The following is a 25,214-nucleotide window of genomic DNA, read 5'->3' on the forward strand; positions in this document are numbered from 1 at the left end:
TGGTGATATTTTATCCATTTTGCCATTCTATGTTTTTTCAGTGGTGCATTTAGTCCATTCACATTTAGGCTAATTATTGAAATGCAAGAGTTGATCCCTGTTATAAGGTTCTTACAGAGTTGTTGTTCCTGTTTGTTTGTTGTCTTTCTTTTGGTTTTGGAATTGGTTCATGTGTGTTTTTAATCTTTTCCTGTACTCTTGTGAAGAATGTTGTTGTTCCTTTTTCCTTTTCTTCTGTGTTCAGTACTTTCTTAAGTGTTTCTTGTAGAGGTGGTCTAGTGGCAGCGTAGGTTCTTAGGGATTAGATATCTGGGAAAGATTTCAATTCTTCCTCACTGATGAAACTTAACTTGGCTGGGTAGGTTATTCTTGGTTGAAATTGTTTATCTTTTAGAACTTTGAAGATAGGACTCCAGGCTCTCCTAGCCTGGAGGGTTTCTGTGGATAAATCTGCTGCTATTCTAATTGGTCTTCCCTGGTAGGTAGTCTGACCTTTTTCTCTTGCTGCCTTTAGAATTTTTTCTTTTATACCTACTTTGTTTAGGCGGGTTATTATGTGTCTGGGAGTTGGTCTTCTCATTTGTTGTCTTGCAGGGGTTCTCTGAATCTCTTGCATTTGAATTTTTGCATCACTGATGAGATGAGGGAAGTTTTCTTGAATGATTTCATGAAATGTTTGCTCCAGTGTGACCTCTGACTCTCTCTGCCACAGGAAGTCCAATTACTCTTAGATTGGGTCTCTTGAAGTAATCATTCATCTCTTGAAGGTTTTGTTCTGTCTTTTTAAGCTTCTTTTCTATGTTTTTGACAGTTTGGTTTAGTTCTGTATTTTGGTCTTCAAGTTCTGAGATTTTTTCTTCTTGGCTAATTCTGCTTTCCATGCTTATTAGTTTGTTATTTATTTCCATCACAGTATTCTTTACTGCTGTTATTTCTGTCATCAGCTCCTTCCTATTTTCCTCTTATCCTTCTTCAATTTTTTTAATTCTCTCTATTGATATCTTGATGTCTGGGTTTGTTGCATGTGACCAGTCATTCTGGGAGCTCTTCATTGTTTGTGTTCCGAAGTCTGTTTTCTCTGTGTCTCACCTCCCACGAGTCTGTGTGAGCCCTATATTCCTCTTTTGGTTTTTCTTCATTTGTGCAGATTTTTCCTCCCTACTTTTCCCTTTTCTCCACTTCTTCTTTAATTCTGTTATTCAGTGGTGGAGGGGTTGCTTTTACTTCTGTTTGTTCAATCTCCTATTCTTCCTAATGCATTTCCTCTTGCTTTGTTCAGTTCTGGAGTTGGACTGTAGGTTGAGGGCAGTCCTTTTTGTAGTTTTGATATTTAATTAAGGGGGAAGCTGTGATTTAAAATCTCTTTGCAGAACCCAGTATCCTCCAACAGGTGTATGGATAGTCTGAAACCCACTTCCCACTGCCTTGGAGTCTGTCCATGCATTGGAGTTGTAGGTTTACTCTCTGAAAGCAAAATGAGGTTAACAGAGGGAAGAGAATGGAGCAGGCAGTGAGGGGAAGAGATGGGTGGAGAGAGAGAGGAGTGAGAGGAAAAACAGATATGTGTACCGACAGACAAGTGAAAAGAGACACAAATACTGAACCAAATATAAAGAAAACAATAACCACAACTGAAAACTAACCAACAACCATATAAAAAACTAAAACATACAATGATGCTAACATATATGCTGACCAACCTCCTTATTGGTGTGCTATTCCTCTATACAAAGATGGGGTTTGCAGAGAAATAAGAAAAAAGGAAAAAAGAAGAGAAAAAGGAAAAAGGGATAGATTAAAGTCAGTAGACTAACAGAACCAACAAAGCACACTCTGAGGCTTTTCCTTTATGTCCAATGTCCTTTCAGCTCTGATTTCTAGCTGTCTTCGCAGGCTGGTTCAATTGTTCACAGTTAGGGTCAGTTATCCTTGGCCTGCTGTGAAGAACAGTTCAGATATGGGCTCCCTGCCCAGTCTATTACTGAGATCTGGCCTTGTCTATTTATCAAGGGGGAAGAGCATCTGTCATTCCTGTTTTGATGTTGTTACCTTGGATCCCCAGCAGGTGTTGCTATCTCACCACTGCAGCTGCTGAAGCCTGCAGTCCAGAGGGGATGAGCCGGTATCCGTGACTGGCAGCAGCCACCTCCCCATACATGGGAGGAGCTCCATAGGCCTGGCTCCAGGCGAGGGGCATGGCATGGCAGTGGCAGTGGCAGCAGCAGCCAGGCAACCACTATCTCAGAAGATCCTGCTTGTGGGGGCTTCATGGTGCAAAGTCATGGGTTGCTTCAGGCATGGGTGGGCAATGACCACAGTGGCTGCATCTGCAGCTGTGGCAGCGGCCCAGACTTCTGTAATGTCTGAGTAGTGATGGCGGTGGTGGTGGCGGCTGAGATCCCTGTGAAGAGCAGGTTGGTGAAGATGGGAGCTGCAGTCCTTGGGAGAGAGCTAGGGTCTTTATGAGTGTTCTCTTTCGCAGAGGGTCTCACAGACCATGCTGCCCCATCATCATCTTGCCGCTGTTTTTTGTTTTATTAATGATGACTATTCTTACTGGAGTTTGGTGATATATCAGTGTAGCTTTGATGTGCATTTCTCTGATGATTAGTGAGACTGAGCATTTTTTCATGTGTCTGGTGGCTGCTCATATATCTTCTTTTGAGAAGTGTCTATTCATGTCTTTTGCCCATTTTTTTAACAGGGCTGTTTGTTTTTTTCCTTTTGGTACATTTTAGTTCCTTGTAGATCTGGATGTTAAGCCTTTGTTAGATAAACAGTTGGCAAATTTTTCTTCCCTAGTTTTTTCTTGAATGATTTATTTTCCTTATTAGCTCTCCAATTTATTCTTGTTAGAATGTAAACAGTCCATATACATTTTTGTCCAATCTGAGTCACATTCAGCAGTGAACCATGATTGAAAGAGCCCAGAATTAGGAGCCAGAGGTCAGGGTATTTCCAAGCATGGTGAATTTTCTTACCCACCCCATTGGTTTTCTCATTATCCTTCTCCTTTTAGTAGGCAACAGGCTCTGTGCTTCCTTATCTCAGTGGAGATTTCCTGTAAGGAGTAAAAAGTATATCAGTTTGATGTTAAGTAACCACTCCACCCAAAACAACAATGATTTACTATTTCACCTTCTGTTTTCTTTTTTTTTTTTAATTTGTTTGTTTGCTTTTTCAAGTCAAGATCTCACTTTGTTGTCCAAGCTGGAGTGCAGTGGCACAATCATGACTCACTACAGCCTGGCACTCCTGGGCTTAAGCAATCCTTTCCCCTCAGCCTCCTGAGTAGTTGTGATTACAGGTGTGTGCCATCACACACAGCTATTTTTTTTAATTAATTTTTTGTAGAGTTGAGGTCTCCTTATGTTGCCCAGGCTGGTCTCAAACTCCTGGGCTCAAGTACAAATAATCCTCCTGCCTTGGTCTCCCAAAGGACTGGTATTGTAGGCATGAACCACCACATCCAACCCTCATTGTCTATTGGCTGGGTGGTTCTTTTCCCCATGTAGTGTTGTCTGTGGTCTATACTATGACTGCATTCAACTGATAACTCTATTGAGCTAGGAGGTCTATGCTGGCCTCTCTCACATGTTTGGGGACCTTAGTTCTGAGACACCACATTCTCCAAGTGGTATCTAGTTCCTGTCTTTATCAGGATCTCTGCATATTTTACCCAGTGGTTCAAGGATTTAAGGGAGCACAAGTGGAAGCTTCTGGCTGGGCTGGTAAAGGGTAGTCCCCAAACTGGCAGTATTACCTTTGCTGTACTCTATTGGGGAAAGAAAATTCTAAGACCATCCCAATTCAAAAGGAGGCAAAATTGGCTTCAACTGTTGATGGAATAAGTATCATATGCACTTAGGGAGGAAAGGAATTGTTGGCAGCTATTTATTGAAGCTATCAGAAAAGTGCATTATTTTGTGTAATCATATCCATTTTCTCTTAGGAAATTATTTTTCCTACTCTCAGCCCATATACTCTGTGTGAAGTCCCATCCTTAGCTCAAGTGTAAAGGATGAGATCCACACTTAAATCACTCAGTACATCATATTACCTCGGTCATTGAGATCAGAAGTAACATATCATCTAATCAGAGTCAAATGAATGTGATAAAGTTTAATTTTTCTAGTCATCCTGGGGGAAAAAAAAAACTTCATTCTCTTTCTTAATGAACTTAAAGCTAAGATGGTGGTTCTTGACCAGAGATAATCAATAGAGAATCAGTCAGAGAATGCACTCAGTGAGAAATACAGCCAACAGCTGAATAAAAATAATAATAGTAATAAAAACTCTAATAACAAATTGAACCCTGAAATCCAGCTTGCTGGAAACCAAAAGTACAACTTAGTTTTCTCAATTCTGAGACCAATTCATTTCTCTTTATGCATAAGGTTGCATGAGTCGGAGTTATGTTCATTTATAGCCAGAAGAGTCCCTATTAACAAAAGTAGAAAGCTAAAATTATCTGCAATTCAATTCTCTTCTTGACTTTTGTGGCTCAAAGTACAAATGCCTTGAAGAGAAAGGGGTGAAGAGAAAGACGTTCTATATGAAAAAATGTGAACAGAGAATAAGGGATTTATCCAATATTAAAATGGTATTTTCTCATGCTTTAAATTGTGGGTGTGGAGAAAAGATCAGTTGGAACTTGACATTGCTCTAGGACAATGATCTGAGGGGTAACCAGGCCTCAGAAGAGATGACAGAGTGGTATCCTATGAGAAATGGGACCTTAAGCTCTAGTGCACCCACCTTCTCCAAAGAAACCAGAGCCAAGTATGATATGTGAGACATAGAGCTGACTAGCTTGAAGGACTTTTGGAGAACAGGATATGAAAACCTGGAGACCTGAAGTCAATATAATGCTGTTAATACTCCAGAGACCTTGTATTATCTCTTGGGAAGAGCCTGTGGGATCTTCAAGTTAATCTTTAGAAAAGAAAGCAACTACTTTTTGAAAGGGTAAACTGAGGCAAGGTGGGCCAGAATAATGTAAAATTGCAGCAGAGAGGAAAGTAGAAGGAAGTAAAGTTTATTATTCACCTTTCACAGACAGAACGCGGGCTGGCACTCAGGTGAGTGAGGAATGGAAGACTAGAAACTAGTTGTATTAAGGACCTTTACAGCAAGGGGGACTTAGACCAAGAGGAGGTCTGGGGCTGGAGGTTGTCATGGTCAGATGATAATATACCAATATACATGCCTTCCGGTGGTGTGCTGGAGGTCGTCACAGGTGGCTAATAACAATGTATCAACACAAATGACTAAAAGATAGATTGTTAGCAAGACTGGACATATTTAAGGGGTTCTGTGTAATCACTAGTTTCTAAAACTAAAGTATTTTTCTTGTTAATGATTATAGGGTAAAAGGGCTTGCGGGCCATGCAAGCTCTGCAGCTGGGGAAGGTCACAGGATGAGGCCCAAGCAAAGGGTGAGGTCCAAGCAAAATGACTGTGCTGATTCAAATAACCACGTTACTTCCTCAATTCTAGAGTTCCCTCCTTTCATTTTTTTCACATCTGAATTTGTGGATTGAAATTTATATTCATGAAACATCAATAAAATATGAGCTAAGGAAAGGATTTAAGATTTCTGGTAGCAGTATTCTCCTATACACAGACTGAAGGATGAAGGGTCGTGAAATAAACAACGTCTTGTGTGTCCCTGATACCTGGAGACTGTGCGTGTGTGTGAAATTCCAGTTAAAATATTGAGACCTACTATGTGTCAAGCATGGTACTAGATACTGGGAACACAGTGAAGAGAAGGCTAAGCCAGGTTCCTGCCTTCCCAGAGCCTATAATTTAGTAGAGACACAGACATTTACAGATGTAATGACACTGCATTCTACAAGCCCTGTGATGGAAGAAGCACAGGGTTTGTTTGGAGTATTTGGAAGGTGTGCCTATTTAAACCTCTAGGTCAAAATAGTCAGCCAATTCAAGTTGGAGAATGTAGTTATTTATAGCGCAAAGTGGAGGAGGAGAGGGGATATTATTTGACGGGAGAAGGAGTTGTTTTAAGCTGAAAGAACAACATATTTCAAGACTTGAGTGGAGAAAAAGCATGCTAAATTATAGGTACAGTAATTCCCCTGCATATGAACCCTCAAGTTGCAAAATTTCAAAGATATGAACATGTATTTGCATGTTCAATCGTGTAAGTTAATTCATGTGTCTTGTGTACATTGTTATGTGTGTGCATCCTCTACAAGTGGTTATGCTTTTGTATACTTTACAGTTCTGTATGTATGTACCACATACAATAATACAGTATCTTTATTTCAAGCCCAGGATGTTTGGAAGCAAGTGTTAAAGCAGCAGGATGTAGCTCGTACGGTGTAGTACTATACAACCAATAGTGTCCATTGGGTCCTAGCCTAACTTTGTTGAACTTACAACAAAATTTTACTTATGAATGCGCTCTCAGAACAGAACTCGCTCATATATAGAGGACTTATGGTACTAAAATTATGTCTAAATGATGACGTGCAGGCTGAACATAAGGATCAATGTGGGGAGTGGCAACCAAGTAAATTGAGGTGGAGAGTTTAGCAGAGAGAAACCAGATGGCGAAGGTACTGCCATTCAAAATTGTTCCGGTTTTATTTTAATGTTTAGGTGGAGGATTTGAAGTCAGAAAATTACATAACCAGATTTGCGTTTTTAGGAAGACAAATTTGGCTACCCAAATGGTGGGGTGCTGGGACACCATTGAAAGTTGTTACATGTCGTCAATCAGATGGATTCCAACAGCTGTCTCCTGCTCTGAAGCACTGCCATCACTGCCTCGCTCCTGAGAGACTGTCTTCCAACCTCTCACTTCCTCCTCTGGTCCAGATGTTCCTCTTCCAATCTATAGAATCAAGAATTAATAGAGCTCTCTGGTGATCTCAGAGTGACTCATTTATTTCACTATTAAGCTTCCACCATTGTATTTGGATCATGTCTTCAGAATTCTGGTAAGAACACCATCATTGTATTCAACGAAGAGTAGATCTGTAGATTCACTTCAGGATTTGAGACTTACTCTGCTGCCTGATAATGCCTCTAAATCCATGTCTGTATATATAAGCATTACAGTGATAAGTCAATAGTAATAAAACACTCATTTCAGGGTTGTTGGAAAGATTATGTTTATGCCAAGAGCCCGGCACATAGGTAGCCTTACAACATGCATACTTATTACTGACAGCACATCTGAACTTTCTTGTAGTTCCTTCCTCATGAGATTTGTGTGTGCGCGTGTAAATGTGTCTCCTTCCCCCAATCGCCTAGATGGAATCAAAATAACTTCAAACCATACTGAGACCTATCAACAAAAGACAGAAGCATAACACAAATGTTGCAGTAAAAACATAGAATCCAGCATCTTCAAAGGTACACGCGAATAAAGAAATTTGCGAGATGAATGACTGTTTGTTTACACGGGTGATTCCAGGGGTGCATTGTGGAAAGAATTAGGACTGCTGTAGACCGAGTCACATCTTACTTTTTGGGACTTGAAATGAACGCTTTAATCCTTCCATAAACCACCACAAGAGGCAGTGCTGACATCTGGGAAATGCGGCTTGGGCAAGTGGTGATTTCATGTACACCCACACACACACACAACTTGAAAGTACTTATCTTCATTAAAGAAATATATGAGATGTGACTCAAGTGATATGGCTTCAGTGGGGCTTTGAATCCTGACTCCAAGGTCACATGCACAAAATGAATCTTGTTATTTTATAGTTCACAGTAGGGATATTAGAGTTGGTGTAGATAAGGGATTTCTGGTTCTTCTACAGTAAATGTGGAGCTCGTTTGGATTGTGTTTTAGCTATTGTGTTTCTGATGTCCTTGAAATGATTTATCGTAGGATAGGTTGGCATTCACTAATGTCTTCAGATTTTCTTTTTCTGGAATGATCACATCATATTTATTCTTACACTATCTAAAGTAAAGTGAACACTTAAAGCTGCTTTATTGGTGGAAAAAATATGTCTCATTTGCTTCTGGTAATTAGATAACATTTCACACTAGACTTAAAGTGAAGTTTCTTGACTTTCCCGCATGTCCTTTGGGGCATACAGAAAGGCATATTGTTAAATGAGCCTATTTTACATGCAGAACCTAACCATTCTTTTTACACAAATTATTCTAACTTCTGCCTTTCACTTTGCTTCTTATTATCCAGAGGGCCTCCATGATTTCTTAAACATTTTTATGTGACTTTGAAAAATGGTGTTTGTTGTGCTTATTGATATTAAGCATGTCTGTGAAAATTTACAGTGTACTATGTAACCTAACACTTTTTGTATAAAATTACAGGTCATGGCCTTATTTTCCAATTTTTTTTTGTAAGTCAACAGCAAACATCCAACAAAGAATTTTTTGTTGTTGTTGAAAAAAAATCTCCTAGACTGGAAGAAAGATGCTAAGTTCAGAAGTGTTTTTTTAGGACAATTAAAATGTACTAATATTATCCAGAAACATACATTGGCCTTTGGCAACTCTTCCAAATAATTATCAACAAGCCATGGTACACATCTTCCCAACACTGCTATATTTTTAGGGGAACTTTCTCTCTTGGTCTATTTTGCTTTGATGGGACTGTCAAACATAAAATTTTATATGCTACCCTTTTTTTGTCCTCCAAGTCATAGTTCAGGGCTGATACATGACCCCTCCAGACCAATCACAGTGTGCTCCAGACAAGAGATTCCCAGCCCCAGGCCATGGACCGGTAATAGTCCATGGCTTGATAGAAACCAGACCACAGAGGAGGTAAGCTGTGGGTGAGTAGAGCTCCATCGTCTGTCAGATCAGTGGAGGCATTAGATTCTCATAGGAGCAAGAATCCTATTGTGAAGTGCATATGGGAGGGATCTAGGTTGCACGCGCCTTATGAGAATCTAATGCCGGATGATCCCCTGCCCCCATCCTCCATTCCCATCAACGGAAAAATTGTTTTCCACAAAACTGGTCCCTGATGGCAAAAAGTTCGTGGACCGCTGCCCTAGACAATCATGAGTGGTCGACAGGTGGTCACATGGCCTTGAGCAAGGTCAGTTAGATTACACAATAGATTGAAATACAGATACATGGGGTGACATATTCCCTTGCTGTGGGGTTGCTATCTTGGAAAAGGGTGATTATGAACTGTTTGTGCCATCTTCCTTATCATATGTAGAAAATGGAGACTCTTTCTGCAGAGGAATGCCACATACAAAAGAAAACAAAAGGAGAGGTAGAGAGAAACTGGAAATCAATGACAAAGTTCAGACTCTAGAAACATTCTTACCTGAAATTGGCTTCACACCTACAATTGCAAGTTACGATTTTTCCTTCACCTGGTCAGAATTAGTTTTGGGTTGGGTATGCATTAGAATTTATTTTTTGATGGACATTAGCTTCTAGATGATCACCATTTGGCTTATCTAAAGTCCGAATTATTTACCTTTTCAGGAAATTGTTCTTAATAAAGTGAAAATGTGTGAGTACTTTTAACATGTTGAATTGACTGGGTTGAACTACAAACCCGGTTACTTCCACTCATCTAGCTGCTGCTGGGAAGGGATTCTGCAGATGTGATTAAACTGCTAGACAGTTAATTTTACATTACTAAAATGGGAGGTTATCCTGGAAGAGCCTGACCTCACCAAAAGACCCAATAAAAGAGGGCTTAGGGTTTCCCTGAGTGCAGGGACCCCACATCAGCTCATGTCCATGTGGTTTCAGCCTACTCACTGTCTTTACTTCTTCATGGCTTGCCTATGGATTTTGGACTTGCTTAACTTCCCTCCATTAACCAATTCCTTGTGATAAACCTCTTAATAGCTCCTACTGATTCCACTACTCTGATTGAATGCTGACTGATAATGTATAGCCAGATGATAGTATTTGTGTCTACACTTCACAGTAAGATTTGCAAAAAGCACCTTACAAATGCTTCTTATTTTCCTTTGGCTTTACATTAGAGTTACACTGAAGAAGATGATCATCTGCAATGTCACCAAGGGCAGCTAGAGACCATAGTGTCAAATATCCTCTTTATTGCATCTTGCTATGAGAATGAACTGTGTTAAAATAATAATTTTTATTAAGCTCAGACTTTCTATGTTTATTCTTAGAAAAACAATGACTTGGGGAGAATGTTAAAATACTAAGAAAGAAGTCTGATAGATGGTGAAAGGCTCACTGTGATAGTGATAAACTACCCACTGTATATATGACTTGCATGGGTTTCCTGCTTCCAAAACTGTACCTTTTCCTGTAAGTGGTGCTGAAGCTTCCAGGAAGTCATTCTAGGGAGAAATATGCAGTGTAGATTTATAAGAGAAACTTAGAAATCTCTTGTAGACAGAAGGCAAATGCATAGGTCACATGGTAGAATGGATAGGAGGAACACACACAGATAGCCAGTATGCCAGTGTCCAGTTGGGGCCTAGACTTCATGGCCTGAGCAAAGAGATGGAAGAAGGCAACTAAATCAGTGTGGAATGCCACCAGGTGCCAAAGCTGAGGGATTTTTACATGAGACACAGAGTGGATACCTAGCGAGGAGAAGTATATTTGGTAGACAAAATGGGTTGTTAAAACAGGATTATAGAAATAAATTATTCTGTAAATTGACAAAGGGAAGTGTGAGGATATTCTGGAAGCAATATCCATGTGAAACTCCTGACTAAGCTTTTGGGTGACTATCACACAGGATGTCCCATATTTTGTTATCCGTAGGAGAGGGCAGCAGATTATAGTGAAATGCACCCCTTGGGAGAATCAGCTGTTAGTATTGAGTAGGGTTCAATGTTTATGTTTAGAGAGGAGGGATGGTTGGTTGAAAGCCAAGAGTCACTGACCAGGCTCACCAGGCATCAGGACATCACTAGGTTTAGTCTTTGTGGGTTCTTCCTTCACGAAATGATGGCCCAGTAGTTCTGGGCCCATCTTCTAGGATTGATGTGACTACAGAAAAAGATATCCTGTTCTGAGAGAGAGAAAAAGCTAGTATTGGAAAGTAGATTCCATATCACTATCATGCTTTTTATTTATGGGAAGCTAAGGGCCTGTGAACTCTCTCTACACACAGTGGAAATAGGCCTCCATAATTTGACCGTAGAGAGACAGAGAGTTATTGGTAGATAGAAGTACATTTTGGGGAGCTTGGAGTGTCTAGAGAAGGCTTTGGAAAATTAGTAGAAACTGCTACGGAGGTGTGTTCAGAACCCTCAGGTTTGACTGGGCTAGAATGATTAAATCAGAACCATTTCTATCTCTTGCAGAGGTTATTTTGTTATTGTTGTCAGTATGTGAAGAAGTAATGGTTAGCTTCATTCCTGACTCAGACCACCTGTGCTAGGGCATTGGGGTAGATAGCAACTGAGAGGGGAGGTAAAACAGTTGAAGATTTAACCCAAGTGACAGTCACCCCAATTCCTTCAGGAGAATGAGTTAAGCCCACTACCTTCAATGATTGGGGAAAAAAAGGAAAAATTGTAATGCTGTCTTTCATCCTTTTCATGAAATCGTTCTGACAGGAGGCAATAATATCTCATTGTGGTTTTAAGTTTTCATTTCCCTAATGACTAGAGATATTGTGTATGTTTTCATATATCTACCTACCAACCAATTGTATGTCTTCTTTTGAGGAGTACTTAGTGGCAGTGGTTGGTGCTTGCTGAAATGATAAGCATTGCTATGGTAACAGGTTATTAGTTAGAAAAACATTTCTTTTCCCTAAAAGTGAGGTGGAGATGGGACAAATTGAATTAGAAAATACCCTGTGGATTTAACATGTGAACAATATGTTAAATACAATAAGGACCAACATTAATACTGAGGGATCATGGGCATAGGGTTTTAAAAATATGTATATACAAATAATACAAACTCAAGAGAGAAGCTAAATGATTGTAAATGTCTATCACATCAAGGATATAGCAAGAACGGCATTATGTTGTTTAAATATGCATGAATACAAAATAAAGCAATAGAATAAAAAAGAGCACTGAGGTCTGATACTTTTGAACACTGAGGTCTGATACTTGGGACTATCAGTTCTAAATCCCGGAGTGGTGTGATTGCAAAATGATTGTGGATGCAGATTAGATACTAACGGGGACACATTTTGGTAGCTAAAGCTGAGAAGAGAAATAAAAGGAACAAGCAAAAAAGAACAGAGTCACCACCAAGAGATGTAAGTCAGATCAGGGCTGGCATTGTTCAACGAAAGGATGAAGATTTCAGTGCTAATTCTGACTCTGAAATTTAGTAGCTACTTCATGTTGGAGAAGACACTTAACATGTTTGGATCTCAATCTTTCCATCCACAAACAGAAGTGATACTAATGCTTTACTTACTGTTTTGTTGCAAGGTTTTCAAGAAATGGTGTAAAAAGGCTAAGGGTGTGCTCAATAATGCTCATTGAATATACATTACCAGCTTATAATTCTAGAAGTAAGGCATATGAAACCAAATATCAGCTTTGGAACGCTCAAAAGTGAGTCAAAGCAACCTAGAAAATAGGTAAAGAGATCTAGCAGAGTGGCTCTCAATCCTGGTTGCACTAGGAGACTTTAAAAAGCATATTCATGACCAGAAATTCTAATACATTTAAGGTGTGATGGAGCCCCAGTATAATTCTAAAAGTTCTGAAGTGAGTGTAGCCAGCACTAAAAACCACTGATGTAGACAACGGTGCCTGAGGGGATATTGCTCCAGTGTGGATTTATATGAAAGTCCAAGATCCTCAGAGGTACCTTATAATAGATAAGAGCTCAGATAAAAAAAAATTCTCACCATCATGTTTATCTTTAGCTACAGTTTTTATTTTATAAGCATATGCTAGCTCATGAAGTAGTGATTTGTCATTTGCAGGGCTTAGTACATGAAAGGACAGTGCTGCCATGAGAGGAATATCAGAGATGCTACCTAAATCATTAAACATTTGTTTTGAAAACATATCAAGTCTATTTTTTCATTAGCTTTTACTAATGCCCTTATAACTTTTTCAATTAAAAATCTGCTTTCTAGAATAGATTATGAAGAGTGGAGAAAAATACAAATTGGATTTTAAAAGCAATTGTGGAAAACCTCAAAGAGAAATTAATATCATTAATAAAAACTGTAAGAATTCCATTAACTCAGAGGTGATTTTATTAACATTGTTTAATGAAAGAGAAAGTGACAAATCCCTTTGTAGTAAAAAATATGACAAATCCAGAGAAAGCATCAATCTGCATCTGTCTGAAAATGTCTTCATGTGTGCAAATGTTGGAAAATTCTTTTTCTCAGTTGGATACCTGAGTTCTGTAATTAATATATCTGAAGAGGAACCAATGTTCTTGAGGGACAAATAGAAAATTTCCTACAACTCCACTGGGATTTGTTTTTGATCATTGAACACGCATATGAACCTAGTCTTTAACCCAATTAATTCCATACAAAATCACTGGTAGAGTCATCTTAGAGTTCTAAAACTCGACATGCATATATTTTGGGGAAGTTTATGATAATATATCAGTATCTCACCAAGGTGCAAATGCTGTAAAACTGGAAAATTCTTGTCTTATGCACGCACCTTTATAGACTCATGCCAGTTCACATACTATTAAAGAGACAACCAAGTTCTCATTTTTACCATCACAGAAACTTAAGTGACAATAATTTCTAACCAAACAATATGTAGTTTTTATGTAGTCTAGTTTAAAAGTATAATCACATTTAATATTTAATTGTTAAAATATGCTAAATAGTTAGTGATCATTAAACTATGAGTCTTAAACCACAGATGGGGAGAAATACTTGAAAAAATATATTCGATAAAGGAATGTCATTCAAAATATATAAAGAACTCTCAAAATCCAGCAGTAAGAGAGTAAATAACCTGATTTTGCAAAGGGCAAAATATCTGAACAGACACCTTACTAGAGATAATAAAATAATATATGAAATAAGTATATGAAAAGATGTTCCACATCATATGCCATTAGAAAATTGCAAATTAAAGTAACAATGAGATACGGTTCAACACCTGTGAGAATGGCAAAAGTCCAAAATGTCGAGGATGTGGAGAAACAGGAACTCTTACTCATTGCTAGTGGGAAGACAGTTTGGCAGTTTCTTATAAAACTAAACATGCTTTTACCATACAATCCAGCACGTGCACTCCTTGTTATTTCCCTAAGTGAGTTGAAAGCTTATATGCACATAAAAACCTGCACACAGATGTTTACAGCAGCTTTATTCGTAATTGCCCAAACTTGGAACCAAACAAGATGTCCTTCAGTCGGTGAAAGGACAAACTGTGATTCATCCACGCAATGAAATATTAGTTAGTACTAAAAATAAATGAGCTATCTAGACATGAAAAGACATGGAGAAACTTTAGATGCATAGTATTTAGTGTAAGACGTCAATAATATGTGATTTCAACTATATGACTTCATAGTGCATGATTTCAACAATACAACATGCTGGAAAATGAGAAATTATGGAGCCGGTTAAATGGATCAGTGGTTGTCAAGAGTTGGGAGAGAAGGAAGTAGAAATAAGTGGAGCACAGAGGATTTTTAGGGCAATGAAATTATTTTGCATGACACTAGAGTGGTGGGTACATGTCATTACACATTTGTCTAGACCTATAGAAGTATAACAACAAGAGTGAAACTTCATGTAAACTATGGACTTCAGAAGATAATGATGTGTCAGTGTAGGTTCATTGATTGTAACAAATTAACCACTCTAACCCCCGGTGTTGATAGTGGAGGAGCCCATGCATGTGTAGGGTGGGTGGATATGGGAACTCTCCAAAACATCTGCTCAATTTTGCTGCGAATGTAAAAGTGCTGTAAAAAATAAAGTACATTACGTGAAGAGAGACAGACAGAGAGAGAGACAGAGAGAGAGAGAGAGAGAGAGAGAGAGAGAGAGAGAGAAAGAGAGAGAGAGAGAGAGAGGGGAAAAAAAGGAAGAAAGAAGGAATATAGCGAAGAAAGACTTGCTCTCTCAACTGACAGCTGCAACATTTACGTTTGAAAAATACTAACAAACAAAACGAATTTTCTGACTCATAGGAAGGGAGGAATTTCCTTCAAGGAAAGGCAAAACTCTAAATAAGAAATGAAAATATAATAGAAGCTATCTTCCTCTCAGCTTTAAAGATTTTAATAATGTATATATTTTTGTGACTTATGCAATGGAACATTGTTGTACCATGATGTCAGTTAAGTTGTGACATCATTTTAAGACCAATCTTTCAGAGTTTAGAAAAAAAGGAATATTTTAAATATAGAAATTATGAGCTCTCAAAAAACTATTTTGTTTTTTCAATCTTGAAAAGGAAAGTTCATTGAAGCCTCCAGCAGGTTTTAAATTCTAATAAGGTAACGATGGTCAATATAATTCACATACACAAAAAGCTTTTCGGAGTCCCTTGACCCCTTTTTAATAGAAATGGAACCCTGGTGCCAACATGTGCGAGAACTACTATGGGTTATTCTTAGCTGTGATAGGTCAATTTCTTGCTCCCCTAGGAGCCATTGCTAGGAGAGTCTAAGAACATGAAAGTGTCTGACTTGTCCTTGTAGCTCAGGAAGCTGATTTTGACCTGGAAAACTTTGACTAAGGCTAACTATTTCCCTCTATGGCTTTTTGCTTGTTACTTTTTCTTTTTTCCTATTATATTATGTCTTTCCTCATTTTTTTCTTACTTTCTCTTTTTTCCTTGTTTTCTTATATTTATTTTTCTCACTTTGTATTTTTCTCATCTTTACTTTTTCTTAATTTTTATTGTGATTATTCTCATTTTTATTATTCTTTTTGTCTTTATTCTTTCTCTCACTTTTTATTTAGCTGCTATTCATATCTGCTTCTTTTTAATTTTTTTATATTATTTTTTTAATCCTCTGTAATAATCAGTTTATTAGATAGACTTTGGGCCTGAGTTTCTTTCAAGGTGATTTTGTCTAAACTTTTCATCAACTTTTCCCAGTTTCAAGCAGACTTTGGGACACTTGCCTCCAAGCCCAGCAGTAAGTCTATATGATGCAAGGCTTCTCAGCCATCTCTGTTCATGAGGAGAACTGTGCTGGCAACTACAAACTCCTTAAGAGCACAGGCGAGGCTAACTTCATTAAACTGAGGTTGGTCTGGCACATTCTCACTGGGAAACAGGTGTCTTCAAAGATCATTGACAAAACTCAGCAGAACTCCCCCAGTCTCCTGTGACTGTGATAGAGACCCCAACATAGTGAAACTATTTGAAGTTATTGAGGAAATACTCTGCCTTGTCATGGAGGATGTAGGTGGAGGGGAGATGTTCTACTACTGGTGGCTCATGGCAACAAGCGAAAGAGGTCCAAGGCAAATTTTGCCAGGTGGTGTCTATTGTGCAGAACTGCTGTATGTATTGTCTTTAGAGACCTATAGGCAGACATCTGCAGGGCTCACATTACAGACTTTGTCAGACTTTGCTGACATTGCAGACTCACAACAAATTCACCTTTGGCATCAAGTTGGATACCTTCCATGGCAGTCCTCCCTTCTGCAGCCATAGAGCTCTTCCAGGACCAAAAGTACAACAGCAGACAGTGGAAGTGTAGAGCCCAGGAGTAATCCCTATAGGCTGGTCAATAGCTAGCCTTCCCCACCCTTTGATAGAATTTCAAGGAGCTGCTGGAGCGGGATAAAGGATTCCTTTCTATGAAGAGTGAAAAATCTGTTCACGAAATTCCTTATCCTCAACTCCAAGAAGAGAGGCACATTAGAGGAAATCGTGAAGTCAACCAGGGTCAACGTGGACCAGGAGGAGATAAATTAAAGCCTTACATTAAGCCCTTCTCTGACTACAAGGATCCTTGACAGACTGGGATAATGGTATCCATAGTTTCCAGCTGGGAAGAGACCCAGGACTTGTTGATGAGCCAGAAGTACAGTAACATGGTGACCACCCAATTGGTCCTGGGCTTCAACAGATCTGAGATGGAAGTCTAAGCCATTATCCTCAAGCCCCGCCTTAAGCTGATTCCACCAACAGCAGAACTCCTTTTCCTCTCTGGGAGGCACAACACCATCTCTTTGCCAACCCAAAGCAGCAGAGTTTCAGTGAGCCTGCCATTCCTTCCTTTCATTCTTATTCTAAGAATAGTCAGAGTAGCAACACAGAAAATCAGTGGCCTGAGAAAGACCAGGAGTCAGAGTGGAAGGCCAGCAATTCAGCCAAAGTGTCCACCAGTCCTCTATCCTGCCTGGAGGTGAAGACCACCTCCTCACAGCACGGCCCCCCACCATGGACCTGTGGCCTCCCCCTCCACCTGCAATGCCAGCAGTGGTGGTAGAGTTCAAATTGAGACTGACTTCCCCAAGGGTATATCCTCCAGATGACACGCCTTTCACTCAGGGCAATTTGGACAGGTGTGCAACCAACAGAATCTGTTCCAAGGTGTGACCCAACCTCTTCTTCTGGCAACAGCCAGGACCTCCAAGGAGCCACTGGAGGTTATTCACTTTTATCTGCAAATATGTATTTTTCAAGTTGGCCAGAAAGAAATGGCATAAACATGAAAGCACAGCGGAAACAATCAAACAGTACGGTGGGTGGCAGAGGCGAGCAAGACAGCGATAAAATCAGGAAAGAGTATCAGACGGTCAAGCTGTGCTTCCCACCCTTTATAAGAAGCATGAAGACCATGAGCCCCTGGAGCCCAATGAGGTGGTGTCAGAGATCAGGTAGATGCTGGGTGCAGACAGCACAGATGGGAGCTGAGCAAGACATACACGCTGCTGTGCATGCTTAGTGTGCCTGAGTGAGAGGGCTTTGGGCAATGGAGGGTGGAGGTGGCCGACCTCTCTCTGCAGGGCTCAGGTTAAGATGCGATTCATCATCTCCAAGGTCTTCAAAAACATTGTCTCCAAAGTAATGGCTAAGCCTAAGGGACTGCCAATAGCCATCAGAGACAAGAGGAGATATCTCTAGCCCTTGCTGGGGTGAAACTTCAGAGACTGAACCGTTTTCCCTGAAATGCTCTTTCCTCCTCTGCTCTTCTGTCTTTTCTTCCATGTTGTGGGGGAGAGGAGATGGTTCTGTAGACACAAGCAAACACAATTTAGAAATATATGCTAATTATTGTGTTTACATTTTTTTTAAACTACCGGTGATTTATTACTATAGCTGTCGTGAGACACTCAATTACAACCTCGCCAAGGAAAGGCTCTAAATCCTTCAAAATTCTCTTGTGACCCAGACAACACAAAACACAAAACAAAAATACATCCCTCAAGTATCCCTTTAGTATCCCTATTGATGACTCCCTTTGTGGTAAGAGTAGAACAAAAGTCAATGAATTGTAAAGGGGATTGTATTTGGGAGCTGTGATGTTGGTTTTTCTTGTTGGAGAAACAAGGTCAGAGAATCACATCTGTTTAACAGATTGCTGTGAAACAACCACTCCAAACTTTATAGAACTAAAAACAAAACAAAACCAAAAACAAAACAACAAAAACAAAAAAGAGATGTGTCTTTTGTATAGCAGTGAAAAACCAACTTATTCTTCCTAAAACATCCCTTTCATCATTGGTGATTCTTGGTTTCCTCTTGATCATTTTCATATATAAGTGATAAAAACTCATGATTTGCTTTTATGGCATTCATTCGTAGACTGTTGCCGCTCATTCTTTCCTGTAATATTCTTAATTATAGCCAATATTTGTATAACTCTTTAAAAGTTTCGATCTTTCAAGTGCATTATGTCATTTATCTCTTTTCAATTAGACTTAGGCTTTTTTCTTCCTTCGTTCCAATCCCTACCATTACGGCTGTGTTCTTAGTATCCCATCTCTATTGATGACTCATAGGACACCTGTCTTCAAAGTTCTGCCTCACTACCAGGAACCATCACCTCCACTGAACTTTACAAATCTATTCCTTTGATCTTAACCTTGGTCTCCTTTTCACTCTAAACTCCTCAGTATCTGAAATACAAAGATCTAACACAGCAATAGCTGAATATCAGCTTTTGTTTCTTCCCATCTTTTAAACTTTATTTCCACTAAATCAGCTCTTTAATGCTATTTATTCTTTTAGTATTTTGACCCCTTCTTTTATCTCAGCCCACTGATACTGTCCTGGGGTTTTCTTTCTTCCTGTTAGTTTAGATTAGATGAATTAACTTTTTTTTTTTTTGCCAGCAGCCTTAACTCTTTTTCCTCCCTATCTCTCTATCACAACCCTCACAACAGCTCTCATTTTTGTATGAATCCAGCTATTTGTTTTATCCTCCCCTATATCTAGGTTACTAAATAAATTGTGTCATCACAATGATATAGATTGGTTTCTCTATAAATGTATGTGTTTTGACTGGCTCATCAATTGTAGTTGGTATTTCTTTTATATACCATGGTCAGCTCCCTTTCCTATTCACCATAGCCGCTCTAGCAAGATTCATTGCTTTCATTAAGTGGAGCTGCAGCCCTAATTTGTTCTTTGTTAATATCTCTCCTTTCTGATGAATAAAGAATGCTGAGGTCATCAGGGTTCCAGGTGTCCCACCTCTGCTTCAAAGCTTCAAAGGGTATGCCCTTTCTTCTTTTATTCTTACATTTTTTCCCCAACATCTTTTTTTTTTTAAATCTCAAAGGATTAGGACTCTTTTTCTTATATCTAACTTATTCCTCTTCCTATGGTCTAGCGCTCATCTCTTCTTTCTACTCTAAGAAGTAGATCTCCAGGGTTGCCATCATAATATTCACTAACATCTTAAATGTGCTCACATTTACTTTACCTTTTACTAAATAAAATCCCCCTGACTTTACACACCTAGCCACTTATTGCCCTCTCTACTTTCCTTTCCTGGTGAACTATCCCCTCTTTCTCATTTTCTTAGTCTTCTTGGGATTTCTGTGCTCTTCACCCTTTGACAATACACTTGGTACTATTTCACCAGTGACTTCATAACTGCTAATCCAAACAGAAGTGGTCAGTTTTCATGTTCTTTGTTCTCTCTGTGCTGTCTGGTCCAGTTGACCACTTCTTTTTTCCTGAAATTTTCCATATAGGACAACCTCTGGGTTCTTTCTCTAGTCCAAGATTATTTGTTTTGCACTGTTCAGCATGAGCTCTACTAGTCCACAGTTATGAAATATTTGTGTATTCCATTTTCCATCATTGGTGTTCCTTTTCTCATTTGACATCCTTCCTTAGTGAAGCTTATCATTCATGAGGTTGAAATGATTTCTGACCGGGACATAAAATGCTCATCAATGATGCATAGCTACTCTGTGCCTTGATCAAATTTCAACGCTTTTCAAGATCATGTGGCTATAGTAATCTTTGGTAAGTAAAGCTAGTTTTAAAATTGTTGGTAAGGTAAGATTATAATGTCCTCAGAAATGTCAATGTTAAGTATAATGCAAACATTTTTGCCTGGGTCTACCAGACAGACACATTTATACTGTTGCTTATAGATATTTTTTAAGGTCATAAAACTGTTGCTTCTCAAAACCTGAATTTCTCAACCAACTCATCTTTGACAAAACCTCTACCACCAACCACTGGGGAGAGGAGAACCTATTCAGTAAATGGTACTGAGAAAACTGACCAAATGCAGAAGATTAAAACAAGACCCCTACCTATGACCATACACAAAAATCAACTCTAAATGGATCAAAGGCCAAAATGTAAAACCTCAAACTAGAAGAACCTTAGAAAATGCAGGAGACACCTTTATGGGAATTGGAACTGGCAACCAATTCCTGATCAAAACCCCAAGTGCCCATGCCATAAGAGATGAGATAGGCAAGTGGGACCTCATCAAACTGGCAAGCTTCTGCAAAGCCAAAGAAACCATCAAGAGAGCAGGGAGACAGCCCACAGATTTGGAAAAAATATTTGCCAACTGTATGTCTCACAAAGACCTAACTAACATCTAGGTTCTACAAGGAATTCAAACATGCCCAATTACAAAGTAGGCAAAAGATGTGAATAGACACTTCTCAAAAGAAGACATACAAACAGCCAACAGATACATGAAAAAATGCTCAGTCTCACTGGTAATTAAATAAATGCAAATTAAAACTACACTGGGATACCACCTAACTCCAGTCAGAATGGCCATCATCAACAACTCAAAACATTACAGATGCTGGAAAGGGTGTGGTGAAAAGGGAATACTTCTACATTGTTGGTGGGAGTGTAAACTAGTACAGCCTCTGTGGAAAACCGTGTGGCGATTCCTAAAAGCTCTAAAAATTGACCTTGTATACATCTCCACAATCTCCCTACTGGGAATATACTCGGAGAAACTCAAATCACTCTATGAAAAAGGACCTGCACACGTATGTTTATTGCAGCATTGTTCACAATAGCAAGAACATGGAACCAACTGTGCTGCCCATCAAAAGAGGACTGGATAAAAAAATGTGGTACATATACATGATGGAATATTTTGCAGCCATAAAGAAGGACAAAATCATGAAATTCACAGCAACCTGGATGGACGTAGAGCCTATAATACCGAGTGACCTATCACAGAAACAAAGAACTGAGTATCACATGTTCTCACTTATAAGTGGACCTTCAACAATTATCATAATGCTTCAAGAAAAAGATTGACAGTAGTGGGAAACTGAGGGATGGTGGGGGGAGGCGGGATTGGCATAGTGGGAATCTGTTGGGGAAGGGGAGACACACCTCATCAACAAGGGTACCTGCAAAATGAACATGCGTATACCTAACCCTGAATTGTAACCCTCATCTTTAAAACAAAAAAATTAAATTAAAAAAAAAAAAACTGTTGCTGCTGCACTATTTCTGACACTTAGTTTGTCTGTTAGCTTATGTCTTCTTCAGTTCTGAGGCTTTAGACAAATGGCCATAGTGAGGCCATGGGACAGTTTTTGGACCCATCCTCTCCTGCCCAGCTATGCCTCCTGGTGATGTTGGAGAGGATTGTGGTCACCAGGCATTGTCTTGAATGCTGTCATCGGTCCTGACAGGTACATAACATCAGGTACATAACAATTACAATTTCTAATTTCCAAGGTTTTTTTTCACTGAAAATTAGGGGTGAATAAGAGTTTACATTGCAATTAATGTATGAAATTAAAAGTACTGGAGGTAAGGGAAACACTTCTATATGCAAAATATATAAGGAAAGTGGAATGTGTCTTGGTGAGGAAGATTATAACAAAGGCATGAAAATGTTTTTGTTAAAGAAAAAATAATTTTGTTTATCTTAGAGGTTATAATAGGGTTATTTTGAATTGGAGGGAAAAAGAATGATAGATAAAATTAAATGGGTATAGGAAGTTGGGGAAAGAAAGAGAATGTGAAAAATTTTGAGAGGTTACAAAAGTTTATGGAAATCTTATCTTGTGTGGTCAAAATTGATTGAGATTGAATGAATCTATTTATAAGGTTTTATTTAAAGTAGCTTTAGCATTTATAAAACACTGATGCAAAGGTAGAATGTGGTTTTCTCTTTTGAACAAATATTCATGTAGTATTAATAGACAATAAAAGATTTTCATTTATGAAGAGAGCATTTACCTCATGCTGTCTTTATTAGGCCTTTTGATTAGAAGACTGAGTCTCTTCTCCATCAAATAGTGAAGGTTTATGCTTTTTTAAATCTTTCGATTATCATGTTGGCTAAAGGAATGAGTTGTTTTATAATGTCCTATCATCCTATTTTTACCAAGTGTTTTAAACCTTTGCTATTTGCAAAACTTCCCCAAATAAGATTTCAAATTGTAAAGTTAAGTATTTTTGACCTGAACTAACTTTTAGATATTCCCAAAAGAAACTTTGAAAGTCCAAGAGAGACCTATTAGGTTTATTTGAAATGCAAAAATCATATGTGAGGCATTGTCAAATAAGAATTGGAGTTTAATTTTCTTTGAGTTATATTTGTATAAATGTGTTATTAACGTGTGTTTCAAAAATTGTATGAGATTCCTAAAATACTATGTCTTGATATATTATTAGTCATAATTATGATTACTATGTTAAGTTAAAGTATACCACAGAAATAACCAAATTTCTTTGTTTTTAACCATGGCTATCCTAAGTCTTTTGTTATCGACAGACAATTATTGTTTTACTTTGATTCTTCCTGAAAAGCAGTTTACAATCAACTACAGTCCAAAATTTGCTTTTTCTTCCAGGAAACTTATGAAAAGGACATGAAGAAGTACTCCTGAATATAGGTTTCTGATAACTTTGGAGTTAATACCATTGAACTAGGTAAAAACTTCTAGAACTCTAATAAAAAACCTTATGGATTCATGAAGATGGCTAACCCAACATCAAGCAGAACAAAAAGCAAATTACCTGGTACTAAGTTGAAATAACTTTTATGTCTTTTTTTGTTTGAAGCATTGTTGATTATTTTTATTTATTTTTTTGCATAGTCAGAGAAACTCTTTTTTAAAAGGTTATAGCAATTGGGTAAAATATACTTGTGAGCAAAATGGAAATATTTAGCTTTTTCTCCATGATTTCTCCATGATTCAGAAACTATTTTGGGGTGTTTTTATTTTATGGCAATATAGTTATTTGTATAAGTTCAACAAGAATCTGTTTTCTTCTGTAAGAGTACACAATTGGAGACACTGGTTATTTTGCCAGGGCTTTGACTGGAATGACATGTTTTCAGATATGACCGTACTCCTTTGAAGTATTGAGACTGAATTTCAAAGCCAATGAAAAAGCCCCTTGAAAAGACTGGCCTGGTACTCTGTCTACACAGTTTCCTCACAAGTTTCCTGACCTCATGGTAAGTAAAATGTCACCTTCTGGCAGGCCGGGAACCTCAAGATATTTTGGAAACCTTGAGAAGAGAGGAGTTCACCCAATTCATAGAGGGATTACAGAGACTATTTAATGGCAGGTCATTGGCTTGGCTTTGTAGCCTTGAGAGGCTTTTATAAGTCTGAGGATCCTTGTAAAAAAGTTCCAGCAAAGCCAACTTTAAAAGAGCCTGTATAGCCAATTCCTATTCTTGTAGCACTTTAGGCAAATAATTGGGGCAATTATAATGAGAGTAAAATGTATTTTGCAAATAAGTTGGTTTTACTGTGATTTGTCTTTGGTAGAAAAGGGGACTGGGAAGAAAAAAATTAAGTTTAAGAAGAAAGCTATAATATACCTGTTATTAGATTCCAGCCTTGTCAATTGTTTTTGAGTTTTTATTATTTGCCTACAGTTTGAACTGAATCCTGAATTCTTTCCTGGCTAAAAGCCTACAAACTAACATTTTCAAATTTTTCTCTCATTTTTATGACTTGGAATTACCAGAAATCAAAGCTGTGCTTTTCTGCAAACAGAAGCTAGACAACTTCATGTAAACTTTGGGAGAAATTACTACCACAACTTATTTATAAACAACCCTCAAGCCTATTTATGTATAGAAGGCTCAGATAGTTTACCTGAATATCTGATTTGAATTCTAATCCAGAAGAATCTATCAGATTGCACTGCAATCTGAAGATCCTTCAGAGACTCCAGAAAAGCTAGTTTATAGACTACGGCAGACGTTAACCTTTGTTTTTCTTCCATTTCCATAGAAATGCCTCTCCCTGGAAGATCTGCTTGTCTCCATCACCTGTAGAGGCCTAGCCTATCTGCAATGCCATCGCCTGGAATGGGACTCAACTGTTGAACCAAACCAACCTATTCTCAAAACTACGAGTCTGATTCAAGAAGATAGGGATGACATATGTAAATGTGTTCTTTCCCGCTCCTTTGCCTATCTCTTACCTAACAACCTCAAAGTCAAAACACTCCAAAATGATCAACTTGGATTTTAATACGTGAAACTTACCAAAAAAAATTTTTCAAAAGGGGATCGGAAGGAAAACAAAATATTTCACCCCAAAATGTATTTCTTTACCATGTTTCAAGATGCCTATTAAGAATGGCTGGAAATACAAGAATAGCTGAAAAGCTGTATTTTGTGAAGGTGATGCATTTGTTGAGAAAATCTGTATTGACCGCAGCCAGACTTTTTCTTGGGGCCTTCCCTTGTCCGAAACTAGGAAAGATTAACTGAGAGTCTGACACTTTCAAAGGTCTGAAAGAAACATTTGTTATCTATTCTTTCTGAGGGATGCTTCCTTTATATAGCAAGACTACCTTTACAAACCAGGACTCCCCTTCTCTTCCCCCGTAACTTGTTTTGCCACAATAACCTGTTGTTTTTTTTTTTGAGTTGGAGTCTCACTC

General features: G+C 38.4%; 1 protein-coding gene across 1 annotated transcript in view; it reads left to right on the forward strand.

Moving 5' to 3' along the window:
* Nucleotides 1–23,224, forward strand: part of SPATA4 (spermatogenesis associated 4) — a 210,127-nt gene extending 186,903 nt beyond the window's left edge. The window contains exon 6 of the mRNA XM_021710215.1: nt 23,156–23,224. Within this exon, the coding sequence (XP_021565890.1) occupies nt 23,156–23,157 (2 nt within the window). The 3' untranslated portion in view covers nt 23,158–23,224. The remainder of the gene's footprint in view (nt 1–23,155) is intronic.
* Nucleotides 23,225–25,214: the final 1,990 nt, after the last annotated feature.

This window comes from Carlito syrichta, unplaced genomic scaffold, assembly GCF_000164805.1.
Source record: "Carlito syrichta isolate Samal-C Ts95f unplaced genomic scaffold, Tarsius_syrichta-2.0.1 Scaffold288314, whole genome shotgun sequence".
Lineage (NCBI taxonomy): Eukaryota > Metazoa > Chordata > Mammalia > Primates > Tarsiidae > Carlito > Carlito syrichta.